This window comes from Copidosoma floridanum, unplaced genomic scaffold (genome assembly GCF_036245765.1).
Source record: "Copidosoma floridanum isolate Cflo_tuat_1 unplaced genomic scaffold, Cflo_Japanese_pri ptg000032l, whole genome shotgun sequence".
Lineage (NCBI taxonomy): Eukaryota > Metazoa > Arthropoda > Insecta > Hymenoptera > Encyrtidae > Copidosoma > Copidosoma floridanum.
In genome coordinates, this window is record NW_028321909.1 from 2,981,747 (window position 1) to 2,996,685 (window position 14,939).

General features: G+C 32.8%; 2 protein-coding genes across 3 annotated transcripts; both read right to left on the minus strand.

Annotated features, from left to right (window-relative positions):
* Positions 1-4,318: 4,318 nt before the first annotated feature.
* Positions 4,319-10,613, minus strand: LOC149373331 (protein-lysine N-methyltransferase SMYD4-like). Of its 2 annotated transcripts, XM_089597349.1 has the most exons (8): positions 10,506-10,613; positions 10,370-10,439; positions 5,933-6,934; positions 5,718-5,765; positions 5,491-5,624; positions 5,130-5,324; positions 4,893-5,030; positions 4,319-4,795 (listed from the first exon to the last, which is right to left on the minus strand). In XM_089597349.1, the coding sequence occupies exons 1-8, from the start codon at positions 10,506-10,508 to the stop codon at positions 4,517-4,519; spliced, it is 1,869 nt and encodes a 622-aa protein (XP_089453475.1). In that variant the 5' UTR covers positions 10,509-10,613; the 3' UTR covers positions 4,319-4,516. The 2 variants fall into 2 exon arrangements, with proteins under 2 accessions (XP_089453475.1, XP_089453474.1); XM_089597348.1 differs by having other exon boundaries at positions 5,491-5,765.
* Positions 10,614-12,568: 1,955 nt separating this feature from the next.
* LOC149373332 (protein-lysine N-methyltransferase SMYD4-like) lies at positions 12,569-13,954 on the minus strand. Its single transcript, XM_089597420.1, has 2 exons — positions 13,803-13,954; positions 12,569-13,519 (listed from the first exon to the last, which is right to left on the minus strand). Exon 2 carries the CDS (start codon positions 13,498-13,500, stop codon positions 12,919-12,921), a length of 582 nt encoding a protein of 193 aa, XP_089453546.1. The 5' UTR covers positions 13,501-13,519; positions 13,803-13,954; the 3' UTR covers positions 12,569-12,918.
* Positions 13,955-14,939: the final 985 nt, after the last annotated feature.

Consider the following 14,939-nt stretch of genomic DNA (forward strand, 5'->3'; position numbering starts at 1 on the left):
CAAGCAAGTGTCGGTAATGAGAAATTCAGCAATTTATTTGTTAGGGAAAATCGGGTTTCACCTGGTGCGTATTCGACCAGGGAATCACGAGTCAGCCAATAACGCTACGCTTATGATGCTTTTTTACTGCTAGCCTATAGATAAACTTTTTTTTTGACAAGCAAGCAACGACAACGAGTAGCTCAGCTTTTTGATAGATTATTGAGTTAACAAAATTATTACTTGGTGAGTAAGTAGTGGTAATAAGTAAATTAGCTGTTAATTATAGCTTATTTTATAAATTGATAACTTCTTAGACGAGCAAGCGATGGCAGTTTATAGTTTAGCTATTTATTAGCTCAGTTAAGAAATAAATTATTTATGTTGGGAGCGAGTGACACCAATAAAAAGCCCAGATTTTGATGAGTTCATTTGATAAATAATTTTTATTTTTGGCAAAAAAGTGTATGCAATGAGTAACTTATCTATTTGTTAGTTTATTTTATAAGTAAATTAATTTTTTGGTGAGCAATTGACGGCAACGAGTAGCTCAGCTTTTTATTAGATTACTCAGTAAATAAATTTATTCTTTGGCGAGCAAGTGGTAGCAGTTAGTAGCTTAGATTTTTATTACATTATTTGATAAATAAGTTATTTATTTGATGAGCAACTATCAGCAATTAGTAGCTTGCCTTAGTTTTTGTTTGTTGAATGGATAAATTTCCTGATCAACGAGCAAGCGGTAAAACTACGCAGCTCAGCTTTTTTATTATTCAAATTGATAAATATATAATTTAAGCTTAGCAATTAGTAACTTAGCTGTATATAAATTTGTTTTATAAATAAACTATTCCTTTGGCGAGCAAGCAGTGGCAACAAATAGTTCAGTTATTTGTTAGTTTATATATTTACTAAGATGATTCTTTGGCAGGTTAGTGATAGCAAGAATGAGCTCAGCAATTTATAAGTTTATTTAATGGTTAAAATATTGATTTGATCAGCAAGATACGGCAAGAAGTAACTCAGCTTTCTAATACATTTTTTATCAACGAAATATTTTTTGGTAATTAGCCGACAGAAATAAGTATTTTAGCTCATTATTAGTTTGTTCGATTAATAAGATATTTTCTTGGCAAGAAACTGACAGCAAGGACCAGTTTCGCTTTTTGATTGATACCCAAAGTTATTATGATCGAATACAACATTTAGAATGCTATTAATAGTGTAGGCCCTCATGAAAATTTCAGTATACTTTCAATAAAAAAAAACTTACGCTGCGTAAGGATGGAGTCTTGAACCTTGAACTTTAAGGATCAATCCATGTACCCCCAATCCCTAATAACCCAACCTCCCCAGGGTGTGTAACTTGGCGCCGGCCGTACCGAGTGATCTCTGAAACATGTGGCATCTCCGGGGATGTTATTTGTTAATTAGCCTTGATATGATGCTTTTTCAGAGAGCGCCGACTTATCTGGTGAGGAGCAGACGTCTTGAAACACGAAGTTTTCTCCGGGGAAAGGCTAAACAGTGGCGAGTGGACTCGTTGCATCATTGATGCAAAGAATGCTACTGTGCCCATGAAATGATAGGTATATGATATTGAGTAAGAGATTGGTAAATGGGTGTGGCAATAAGTTTACCTTCACACATAGGTAGTGAGTGAGGGTGGCCCTGAAGACTAGGCCTGTAGGCTCTCTTGGTAATCCGGTAAAAGAAAATTATTTTGAAAATTTGATCTAGCTATTGGGATTATGCCTATACCACGTGACCTCAGTATATATATGACTAATATAGAGGCGAAATAACACAGGTCTTACGGGAGGAATCTTGTTTTTATTTTTTTTCGCACTTAAGGACGTTCGGTAGTGTTAGCGGGGGGAAACATTTGCGCGGTGAGGGGAAACCAGCGATGAATGAAGATTTGGCAACGTCGTACGGGTCTTAAATGTGTGAGTGTTCATGTACACGCATCAGGTGTCTCTGCACACTCTACACTGTCTGCTCGTCTGCTGCGTGCTGCGTCGGTTACGACAGCGTTCGTGTATCAATGTTTTTGTGATAAAGCTGTAAGTATTTGTTACTGATTTATTATAAAAGTGTAGTGAAAATGAATAAATGAGTAATTAGAAAGACTTGTAACAATTGTATTTCTATTTGTAGATTTAGTCTATCATTCCCAAAACAGTGATTAAAAATCTATCTTAAGAAGAAATAATAAATTTGAAATTAAAAAAAAAAAATAAATAGCGTGTTATTAACATTTATTGTTTTTTATGGGAAGGGGTGGGCGTTCTGTACATACACTCACGCACACACGTAAGCTTGTATTTTATGCGTGAATGCATAAATATCTACAATAATATTGAGATATTTACTGATCAACATCCTGGAACATTTTGAATTTCCCGCCCCTTGCGACGTTGCCGTTGCGTTTCGGTCGAGCTTTTATTTAATTTTTTATTTATAAACGAATCAGACGATCGTCGCAAAACTTAGCATACATCAAATTAATAACATTATCTGTAACATATAAAAAAATTGGCCAAATTCACTGGCCCAATTTGCTTAAAACTGTGATTTAGTCAGTTCTCCTATAAGCGACAGTGTTAAAATGACTTAAATTTGAAATTCAATATCTCGAAAACGAAACAGAGGAACCTCTTTAAATTTTGACTGGTTTATTGTAACAACAATAAAAACGTCTGGTCAAAATTTCAGAAAAATTCGTTGGAAAATTCAATCACTACCGAACGTCCTTAAAAAGATATTGAGCTTAAAAAGGTTGTTAATTCCATGTTACTGACATAATGAGAGTTACGTAGTTATTTTTTTCCTTTGGTGAATTCGTTCATGAAGGTTGAAACAGCGTTTTGAACCGTATACGGAGTGCCGTTTAACCCTACTTTGAGCTGTTTGTTTCAGCTGTTGCTGCTGCTGCGACACTGCTGCTGATGCTCAGAGGTAAACAAACAGCTCAAAGTAGGGTTAAACGGCACTCCGTATACGGTTCAAAACGCTGTTTCAACCTTCATGAACGAATTCACCAAAGGAAAAAAATAACTACGTAACTCTCATTATGTCAGTAACATGGAATTAACAATCTTTTTAAGCTCAATATCTTTTTAAGTGCGAAAAAAAATAAAAACAAGATTCCTCCCATAAGACCTGTGTTATTTCGCCTCTATATTAGTCATATATATACTGAGGTCACGTGGTAGAGGCATAATGCCAATACTATAAAGTTCAGGGCAGCCAAATAAATTTTTAAATTAACAATCGTTCTGTGATGTCATTTTTAATGTTAGATAAAAGTAGTTGCAGATAATTCAACCCACTCTGATCGATAGACTTGTTAGAAAAAATAAATCGTTGGAAGCGATTTGTATTGTGATCAGAATACGAAGCGTTGTTATCGTAACCTTATTGCGATCACAAATAAAATCTCGCTCAAACGCATGGATGGAACCATTTGTTGTAATAAAAACCAAGTACAAGTAGCACTCCGGGAGTGCAGGCAGAAGTGAAAACTTGAACTTATGGCGCGTTGGGCACTTTTTTGGGTGAGCATTTTTAGGTGCGCTCACGACATGAGAAATTGTACATAAAAAAATCAAGTTTATCAAAGCAATGTGGGCACTTTTTGAATGGACATGAAGTATAATAATATAGAAACTATATTCGAAGTAAGTGGTTTTATTTAAATGAGTAAATATTAGTAAATAGTAAATACAAAATTTATCAATTTGTTTAACACATAGCAGCAACACAAGTCAAATGAAATATTTAAATGAACAAATTTTCCGTTTAATATTCATTTATAAAATAAACATAAAAAACTCTCAATCTCGTCTGTCGCGAGGGCATTAATTGGGCATTCGTTCGTGCCTTTTGAAGCAGTACAAAAGGTTAAAATTTTTTCACCCGCCATGGATAACTAAATTTATAAAATATTCTGTTACTAACTTATATTTACTTAAATGAAAGAAAAATGAAAAAATAAAAATTACCGAACGCCTAGAGCACTGGAAAACAAGAGACTTTTAACTAGCTACAACTGCAGTTTTGAAGTATCAAGCAAGTTCTAACGATATTAGTTATCACGATTGTAGTTAAATTTTTTTTACTGTAAGTTCGGTCACATTATACTTGGTAAACGCTGTCAAAAATTTTCTTGATCATGAAAAAAAAAAAAATTGGTCCTCTAGATTACATTTTTGACAAAAAATTTTTGTTTTTAGTTAACACAGCACGTTTTAATGTAAGTTTAATTTATATACGTGATAAATATAATGGGATACGACTAATTATGTATGGATTAAAATAACTTATCGATTAATTATCCCATTTAAAGTTTACTTATTAAGGATATAACATATCATTTTTTTTTTTCAGACGCCCTATAGTATTAAAACGTAATCAAAAACGTCAAAATCAATAAAGCTATTAGCTGTTTGTCGTAACTGTAAAAAGTTTTATAAAAAATTGTTTAGATATTGAGTAGGTTAAATACTTTTTTTTATATTTGTGTATTCCAAATTTATCTGTTCATACAACTTTTTGGAATATACAAATAGCCACCGTATACTTTTGAAAAAGCTATTTTCAGAGTTTCAATCATTAGGTAAGTTATAGTTGACGGTTGAGTCAATTTTTCGGTGGCTGTTACAACTGATCTTGCCAATTTGGTGATTATTTTTTGTGTATACTGAAAGTCATCAGTTTCCATTAAAATTTTTTTTATCTCCACTTCATGTTTCTTGTACAGCTCGATCTCCAATGGCTTTTTAAAGCATTGAACAAAACATGCCTCATTAATCTAAAGGGAAAAAGACGTTTATGAAACTAAGTATCACCAGGCAACAAATTGTAACAAACCATGACTTTAAATTTAAGTGTTAAACTTGTATATTTACCTTGTATAAACTTCTAGACATGAAAATCACAGGTTGCCACATTTCTTCACAAGCTTTGCAAGAACATGGAAAACCGAGATTACATACTCTCATACACTTCACTTTAAGCGTAAAACTAGGTCCATAGCTGAAACATAACTGCAAGAAAACAATAATAAATTGGGTGAGTCATCTATGTATTTTCGTGTATTTTGTCAAATGTGTACATTTAATTATATTAATTAATAAATACTGCACCTGCTCATTATTTTTTATTGGCTTCAAGGCATACACGACAATCCTGTTATCTTCCGTAAAACATCTGCTGATATTAGGATCGCAGTCATGATTGATTAAAGCAGAAATAGTTGGAATACAGTAACCTCGTATTGATAAGTCACTTAAATCATCTAAATAACCGTAATTCTTTAAACCAAAGCGTTTGTTGTCGATCTGGAATTATTTTAATTTGGTTAGCTTAAAAATTAGATTCAAAGCACAGGTTCATAAATCAGCGTATGAATGTTACAAACTACAAGGAGTAAGTGAACGAATCTTAAATACCAACAAAAGAATTTTTATTTAGTAACAATAAATATATTTTTTACTATGTTTTTACCTTGACACCGCAAGAATAAGATATTTTCATTAATTTCAAAATCAGAGATCCAATAAACAAAGCTTCTTTATTTCTCAATAACCTTTTGCATTCATCACCAGAGTATTTATTGCCAAGAAATAGTGTATACTTAGCTAAAGATATCATAATGCGTAAGGAAATTTTCGCAAATACAGCTGAAATTGTTGGTGAAACACTACTGTCCAAATTTAAGATGCTTGTCAAACCTTTGTTCTGTAAACTTCCATCAACAGTAAATGCACTTAAACGATCATCTAAAAAAACAAATTTTTTTTTTTAACAAAATCAGGAAACATCATTGATAATTTTAAAACACCAGAAGTGATTCATTTATTACTATAGGACTTTAGCAAGAAAAACTTGAGGTGATTCATAAACTTTAGTAAAACAATTTTGATTGAAAGAAAACGTGATTACTCACCTTTGTTTTCTTCAACAGCAGAAAGAACCAAGTCTTGAAGATTAGAAATAGATCCAGCCTTTTTACATTCTAATATGACCAATCTGAGACTAGTCAACAAAAAATCATCAAAGTTCATGAAACCATCTCTCATACAGTATCCAAATGCTGGACATTCAATTTCATGGTATTGCTCCCAAGACTCTTGCTTACATTTTTCCGAACAGTACATGCACCAACTGCATGAATCACAAGGTATCATATTCCAGCACACGATGAAACAGTGATTGCAGAAGGCATGGGCTTTGCACAGATTTAATGCCGATACGTATGGCCTTTCTACAAAAACAACTTCTCCTGGTTGAATATTCCGAGTGGCAACGAGATGTCGTTGAAATCTAGGATTAAATTTGGCACTAACCAAACTGAAGTCAGCAGTTTGCTTGTTCACCTGTGGTGCAGTCTCAGTTTCCTTCTTTTCATCATCTGATTTGCTTGTTTTCATGCAGTTTATAGACTCTCCAGTTTCCTTTATCAATGTTGCTGAGCTTTTTTTATCCGAAACACTGCTCATAAAGGATTTAGCTTCTTGCAACACTTTTCTTGTATCTGGTGATTTAATGTGTGAGAGGCATTTGGCTTTGCGACACAGCCATTTGAGTTTTGAGTCATTGGACTTTGAAATGCTGATTGCTCTGTCAATGTCTACGATAGCTTCTTTGTATTTGTACAAGTGCATGAGAAAAGCGGATCTATTGGCATAAGCGAGTTCCTGTGCAACTGATCCTGGAAAAGCTACTGCTATGCTCATACAGTACAGCTGCCAAATTTTTTCGTGAGTTGTCATGTCATGTCTTCTAGAGCTATACAAAATATTTCCTTTTTCTCTGTCAAGCCTAGAAATTTCATCGCTTTTTGAGATCCTTCGCATAAGTCCATATATTACATTGTCATTTCGAGGATCCAAAAATTCCCTGATCATGGCGTTCTTTTCTTCCTCCATCGTGTTTATTGAAAAATGGACTGGGCAACAAAACGTGTAAAAAAAATTATTTTAATTTTTTTTCTATTTCCATTCATAAACATCGAGCAAGCATAAAGCAATACAAAAAAATGAGATATATGAGCACTAGGAGCTTTTTATTTTTACTCCCATGTGTTTGCATAATTATATACACGTCATTTATTGTGTTTTTCCCTGCAAAATTTTCATACTCATTAAAATTTATAAACGTATTAACAATATGACTCTGCACATATCCACAGCAAAAATTGAAATATATATGTATGCACTTGACCCAAAAGATCACACAATAGAATTTTTTTAGCAATTCTACGACCAGTGTTGGATATAGTCCGACGTTTAGCATTGGGCTAGTGTGTGTGTATATAAATAAAGATGTAGCATTATAATTTCCAACATCCAATCCAATATAAAATTTTCATGAATTAGTACGATTTTGAAATTGAAGCTTCACAGCACACAGGCGTGAGAAATTCGTTCTTGAATTTTACGTAATAAAAGTATATAAGCACGAGAGACGCTGAAGCACATTTGCAATTGACCAACGATTAATAAAAAAAAAAAAAAATCCAAATAAATCTTGTTCCAAAAATGTTCATCCTTGTGAGGGTGATTTATGTATATTTGCATTGATTTTAACGCGTAAAAACAGGGTAGACGCATGCTATTTATATCTATGTAGAGTTTTTGGTACAAAATCCAAACGGATTTCCTTGTTGGAATCGTCAACATTGATAACAATAAGAAATATAATTAAAATTACCTTTTTTGTCAAAAAGTCACAAAAAAAGCTGCAACTAAGTAATTTGTCGGAGAAGTTACAGGCACAGGACTGTACTTTATATGCGTTGCAAGTTGCAATGCAAATCGCTCGACGCGTTTATGACTGTTTATAAGCACTGTTACGAATTGACTAAGGCGGTTGTAAGCATGTAAACTTGTAAGTACAATACGAAGTAACTTTATATACCTATATATACTTAGGTATATTCATAACTGCGCCGCAACAAAGACAGCTACAGCTTAAGTAGCTCTTATAGAGAAAAAAATACGCCGTACTTAAGGCTTATTATTTACATTATTGGCATTACCATTGCATTCATGTTGGGTGACATATGCTTGATAACACTGAGTTCGTAGAAAACCCTATCTGAAATTCTGAAGCCGAGACTACCATATTAATACATCTATATCTATGCGGACCAAAAATATACGTTACAGAGACAAAGGAAGTAATTTTTGATGTTTATGTTCAACTGAGTAAAAATTATCTTTAAAAAAGATTTCAAAATGTAAAAATATACCAAATGCAACAATAATTTGAGTAAGTATACTCAAGCATGGCAAAAGATTACCACGTAAACTTTTTTTTTGAGAATTAAAAAAAATTAATAATTCTCAAACTTTGGCATTACATTTTTTAGTTTTTTAAGGGTTTTTTTTTTTTTTTTTATTTAAGATTAAAATGTGTCATTTTTTGGATAAGTATGGATATATTTTTTTTTTCAATCGTCTACGACTGTAATGAAAGCTTTCTAGCTCAGTAGAGGGATTTATTTTGCCATCGAGAGGATGAAATTTTACTCACTGTCAGCCAGACGGATGTTCATTCCGAGGTTCATTCGATTCACTACATATATACCTACATTAAAGTCACTCACAATTGTTTTATTATTTAGAACAATGTTTCAAACTAATGTACGCACGTTCCGAAAATTAAAGTTCCATAAATACAGAAATAGAACTTTAGTAATTTTGATGGTTGTGGTAAAAATAGAACGTTACGCCGCTTGTTATAATTTTCACTCAACTACTCCCTACACTTTTTCCCAATTTAGTACACAATTTTTTCTGCTCAACAGAAGTACATACCTGAGTAGTGAGAATTAAAATGGCCAAAAAAAATTGAACAAAGTTGAAAAATTGATTTTTAGGATATAGATTTTAGTTTTGGGGTGTACTTTACCAAAGAGATATCAAGGGGTACATGATCGATTGGGAAATAACAACGAACACCCCAATGCACATTAAGAAAAAATACGTTTAAGGTGGCTTCGGCATTTTTTATTAGAATGATAAAAACCTAAAATTCAGATATTATGTCAATAAAGTATGCTCAATATGCATAATATTATGGTCAACCAGTTTATTTTCGAGTACTTACATCGCAACTGCTTAAAAATTGCCACTTTAACACGTACTCTTAAGGGAATTGTTACAAAGTATAAAGGAAGAAAAGTATGAAATAAGTATATCAATACTTCTCCTCTGAGCTGCTTCTGAATGTGTATATCGACGGCCCGGACGAAGAAAAGCTTATCTCAGATTTTGCCGTTCAAAATAACATGGAAGTCTAAGGTTGCGATTATTTGGACCAAAAAATATCCCAAACTTGTCTTACTCGTGTCTTACGTCAAGATTAGACATGAATTTGACAAGTTTAGGATATTCTTTTAGTCCATGTAATCGCAGCCTGAGCTAAGCTTTTCTTCGTCCAGGCCGTCGGTATGTACATGCGCCAGGTACGTACCATTTTAGGTGCTTTAAAAAAATCTATTAATTTTTACAACCATTATTTTTCGATACTTTTCTGGTGATATTTTTTTTTATCTTGTATAACTTATTGTTATAACTGTATTTATACAGAAGACGGTCCAAGTCACCCTAAAAATTAAAAAAAAAAAATGTAATACCAGTTTGAGTGTTGTGGATATTTTTTTCGTGTTTTTTCTTTTCAAAAGTTTAGGTCTACGATGGTACTTTGCCAAGCTTGAATGTACTCAAACTATTATTGCAACTTATAAGAAATATTTATGCATAATAAGATTATAGTATTTTTTTAGTAGATGGGTATTTTATAGTTAGAAAAAAAAAAATTAATTTACAACTCTTAAATTGTCATGACATTTTTAATTTTTTTATAAGGAAATTGTTTTTTATTTAAAATCTTACTTTTTTCGAGGTAAAATTCATTACTCAAATGTCCGACTTTCCAACCAGTTAACTGGTTTTTTTAAGTTTCATGCGAGTCTCTTCGCGTTAATGATAGAGCACTTATTGCTCGTCAATCTGCTCGACCGGGGATCGAATCCCGGCTCTGACCGCACCTTTTTTCAGGAACCTCTGTGGTTTTTCCATGTCCCCTATAGGATATCCCTGCTATGTAGTAAGTATATGTCCCATCCGCTGTGCTAGCTCCACACCAGTGTGGTGTATAATACTTAGGTATACCTCATATTACCTTTTCTTCTTTATTAATTATTTTAAGATTCGAGTGATAGCTAATGATTTTTGAAATTTTGAAATTTGTGGTAAGGCAGCGAATGTATTCTATATATACCCCTCCCCCGTTAAAATGTTGTGTTTTTCTATTTATTATTGTAAATATACGTTTTGGAATTTTAAAATTAAGTAAAACAAACTATGTAACATACCCATATGTGGACTTATGTAAGGAAAAAAAGTACACACTTCTCGTCCAGAAAGTAAGCTATTTCCAACACTCTAAGAATAAAAAGACTTGTATGAGTTCGTGAATGTAAAGTAAGTAGACATACATATGTTATTTACCATTACGGTCGATCAGTGAAGTCAAGCAACATCGGCGACGGTGAGTATGATGGGTAAGTAACTGTTCGCCTTTGCTATTGATATCTCTGATCGATTGATTGATTCTTCTGTCCTTTTTCGTCACATTTCGAATATAGCCCGCTGTGTAGTCGTATGGAATCGAGATATATCCTCTTTCTCTATAATATACTGCTGAAATATTGTTTTTGCCAGTCAAAAAGTCTACTTTTTTTTAGTATAATTTATCAACGTTTTCAATTTTATGCGATGAAGAATTTAATTCTTTATCAATTATTTTGGAAATAGCGTAAGCCTAGTCTACTTGTTTGAAAAAAAGTTTATTCAATACAATAAAAATTACAATAAACTTGTAAGTAACTGCTCAAAATTACATTGAACTGTTTGATTTTATAAACTACACTCCAGTAGAGGAATTTAAAACTGCAACTAGTTTTTGAGCTATAGTTAACACTCACATAAATACTTCTTGATTTGAAAAATACAAAAAAATTAGGAAGCTTGTCATAATTGTAAGTAAATACAATCAAGCTCTATTGTAATGATTTAAATTTCTAGCATGCATTAAATAAATTAAAGAGTTGTTAAAAGATTATTACTTTTACTGAGGCAAAGAAAACTTATTAGTTACGCAGTCATCAGATATTGGATAGACATACGAATACACGTGACTACTAACTAAGTTTAATGCTGCAAGCAAGAAGCAGGTTACAGCTGAAGGTTGGGGTATTTCTTTAAGAGCAGTTTCTATTGATCGTGCCAAATCCGTCAACATTTGCTGAGTGCACACAAAATTGTAAATAAGTTGATAGTTTTTTGCAATCACTGACTCATGTTTTCTGTACAACTCTAGTTCTAGTGGCGTTTTAAACAGCTTCTTTTCGTAGTTTTTTGGTTTCATCTGAAAATAAATTTCAAATTTTTTTGAGCACAAACTTGTTCTAATATATAATTATATGGTTAATGTTCAAAAGGATAAATAATACCATCATTATGGAGTCAGTTGTATTCAGTAGAGGAGGCCAATTTTCTTCACAAGCTCGACAGTTACATGTAAATTGGTGATATTCTAATAAGTACATCTGTCTCGAAAATTTATCCTGTATTCTATAATTATCGACATAAGCCGCGAGTATCTAAAATTAGATTGAATAAAAATTTTTTAAAAATCATTTATCGCATGATACACTTAAAAACATAAATGAAATTAAAACTGCAATACCTTTTCACCCTGTTTTATTGGTCTCAAAGCATAGACGGCTAGAGTACTGGCTTGATTAAAGGTTTTGCTGGCATTTGGGTCACAGCTATGTTTAACAAAACAAGTAAACACACTTGGTATTGCGGCACCAATGGTAGAATTACGGTCAGTTCGTCTTCTCATAAAATCCCGTATATTCGAAATCTTTATAAAAATGTTATCACATGAAATGCATTTTTAGTCGTTATTGCAATTAATTATTTATAAGTTGAGTAACATTTAATTTTTTCAAGTATTTCTTCTAAATTACATTATAACATATTAACATTCAAAGAAAAATTTTTCTGAAGCAATCGCACAATCAGAAACAGAAAATTCTTTTTAAATAACAAATAGTACTTTACTCATGAAAATACTCACTTCGATTCCATTGGCAACAAATGTAGTAATCCTGTAAATGAGTGATCCCAAAAACACAATATTCTTGTTACTGGACAAAATTTTACATTCTTTAGCATTAAATTTTTTCCCACAAAACGTAGTGTTCAAAGCCAAAGAAATCAAAGTGTGCAAGGCTATGTCTGAATAATTGTCTAAAGTAAAAGATGACTCAGTTGCAACCAATTGGCATAGTTTTAAGAATTTGTTCATTTTTAGATTTCCATCAATAATGACTTTTTCTGTAGGATTTTCTGTAAAGTGAAAACATCGTGACTATTTCTTTTTTTTTTTTTATTTTAAAAACTTAATGGGTAAAATGTAGAAAATGAAAGTAAACTTAGGCTTACCTTTTTTTTTGTTAATTTTTCCCAGAAGAAGTTTGAGATTCTCTATGCCACTATTTTTTCTACATTCCATTACTGTAATATGAATAACGTTGTGTATAATACTATCTGTACTATTTCCCTTCATGTAATCTGCTAAAGTATAGCACTCAATATCGTGGTATTCATTCCAAGCGTCGGTCTTACATTTTTCAGAGCAAAACATTACTGATGGACACAAATCACATGGTATTGTTGTCAAACATGCAGCATGACAATGACTGCAGAAGGGATATGCTTTTTTGGAATGTAAAATAGATACCGAGTAAAGTTCTTCGACATATATCACTTCCCCAGGGGCAATGTCACGAGTTGCAACAAGGTGTCTTCCTAGTTTTGGACTGTACTTGTCTGTGACGTTACTAAAGTCTTATGTTTCAATGTTAAGCTCTGGCATCTTAGGATCGTTAAATTTTTCACTTGGCTTGGAATATTTTTTGCTGATTAATTTCTCAGTCGATTCAATCAGAGTCAGCACTTTGGTGTGATCTTTGTTCTTGTGGGTGATGAGTTCAATGTGACCCTTAGCTTCTTGCATCAACTTGTGAGCACTTGGCAAGTCATCAAGGGCATGAAAGCACTTGGCCTTACGGCATAGCCATTTGGCTTTTGAAAGATCAGAATCAGTGATACTTAGTGCCCGATCAATATCGACAATGCAGTCCTCGTACTTCAACAAGTGTAAGAGTAGAGCTGATCTGTTGGCATAAGCTGTTGCTAGCTCTTCAGACTTGGTTGGGGCAAGGGCTATGGCCATTGTGTATCTTTGCCAAATGAATTCATGTGCATCAAAATCGTGGACCTTCCGTTCAAATAACTCGTTACCTTTCAACCTCATCTTCTCGGAAGATATCAGATTCTTAGGTTTTGGTGTGACTGCATACTTTTTAATGCTCTGACAAGACAGAGACTTAAGCTTCCTCAGTAAAACTTTTTTCTCTTGTTCCAACATTGTTATAACTAGGTAAAACCTATAAAAATAACATATTTCAAGCAAACTTCAGAATGCCGGTGTTTATAAGAGCGGAAAAAAGTTTAATTTTGTGGCAATAAATGATAGTGGAAAATAAAATAGGGAGTGCCTAAACAATAAAGTTATATGAGAACGAGAAATATACAAATCGTTATCATAAATGAGAAACAATAGAGATTGAAAATTTTGCCTCACTTGATGTGCTAACAAATTAGTTTTATTTCCGTATAATACCTTTGATCATACGTTATTTTTGTTAACAAGGTACGCATTTTTCTTACCAGATATTCCAAATCGTGGACTTTGAAGACTGGAGGAAAAGAAAGTATCAACGATAAGTGGAGTACTTTTGAGAGTTTTGAGCTCGCAGTAGCGTTGTTTATAGTTGTTTAAAACTAAAACAGTTGTTTTACCGAGTGTGAAGTGTATCACGCTCATAGTCTATGACTGAACTGAACACTGAAGAAGTGAAGAGTGAAGAAACTAAAGCGCCACGCATGACGTAACGGCGCGTCAGTTTTAGTCATTTAGGATGCGTATACATCATGTATACATGGGAGTCCCGAAGTCGAGACTGACTAAGGGTGCCTGTACATGGAAGACCTGCTGTTTGGCAACTTCTCGTCATGGGCATTTGTTCGTGCCCTCGCGACAGACGAGATTGAGAGTTTATTGTATTTATTTTATAAATGAATATCAAACGGAAAATTTATTTATTTAAATATTTCATTTGACTTGTGTTGCTGCTATGGTATTGTGTAAAAAAAATTGATAAATTTTGTATTTACTATTTAATAATATTTACTCATTTAAATAAAACCACTTCCTTCGAATATAGTTTCTATATTATTATACTTCATGTCTATTCAAAAAGTGCCCACATTGCTTTGATAAACTTGATTTTTTATGTACAATTTCTCATGTCGCGAGCGCACCTAAGGGTGAGATTACATGGAGTCTGGCAGTCTGCAGACTGGCAGAATCGCGCTAAGTTTAAAGTATGTTTCAATATCAATATTTAAAACCTGTTACGCAAGCAAAGAAATAATTATCGTAATACATTTGCATTTCTGTATTAACTAATATTTATGAAAAAAAAGGCGACAAAAAACGTTTTGTCACAGTTACATATTGTTATATATACCAGGTTACATCAGTGACCCTACTGACCGACTGTGCGATGTTAACATAAATCTATAAAAAAAGTTATAAAATAATATTTGACACGTTTTATTGAAAATGAAATTGATTGTAACTAAGCCTTTATTCTGTTATGACAATAATTACAATTTTTTCTTTATTTTACTAAATTATTCTGAAATGTTATAATTTAAACATAATTTAAACTTAGCGCGATTCTGCCAGTCTGCAGACTGCCAGACTCCATGTAATCTCACCCTAAAAATGCTCACCCAAAA

Bases quoted from the DNA above. Each gene is read 5' to 3' on its own strand.
- LOC149373331 (XM_089597348.1), bottom strand. The intron at 5,325-5,490 runs GTAAAAACATAG...AAATAATTCCAG, and splicing joins CTTATTCTTGCGGTGTCAAG to ATCGACAACAAACGCTTTGG. The intron at 4,796-4,892 runs GTAAATATACAA...TTTTCCCTTTAG, and splicing joins TGTCTAGAAGTTTATACAAG to ATTAATGAGGCATGTTTTGT.
- LOC149373332 (XM_089597420.1), bottom strand. From the start codon at position 13,500: ATGTTGGAACAAGAGAAAAAAGTTTTACTGAGGAAGCTTAAGTCTCTG.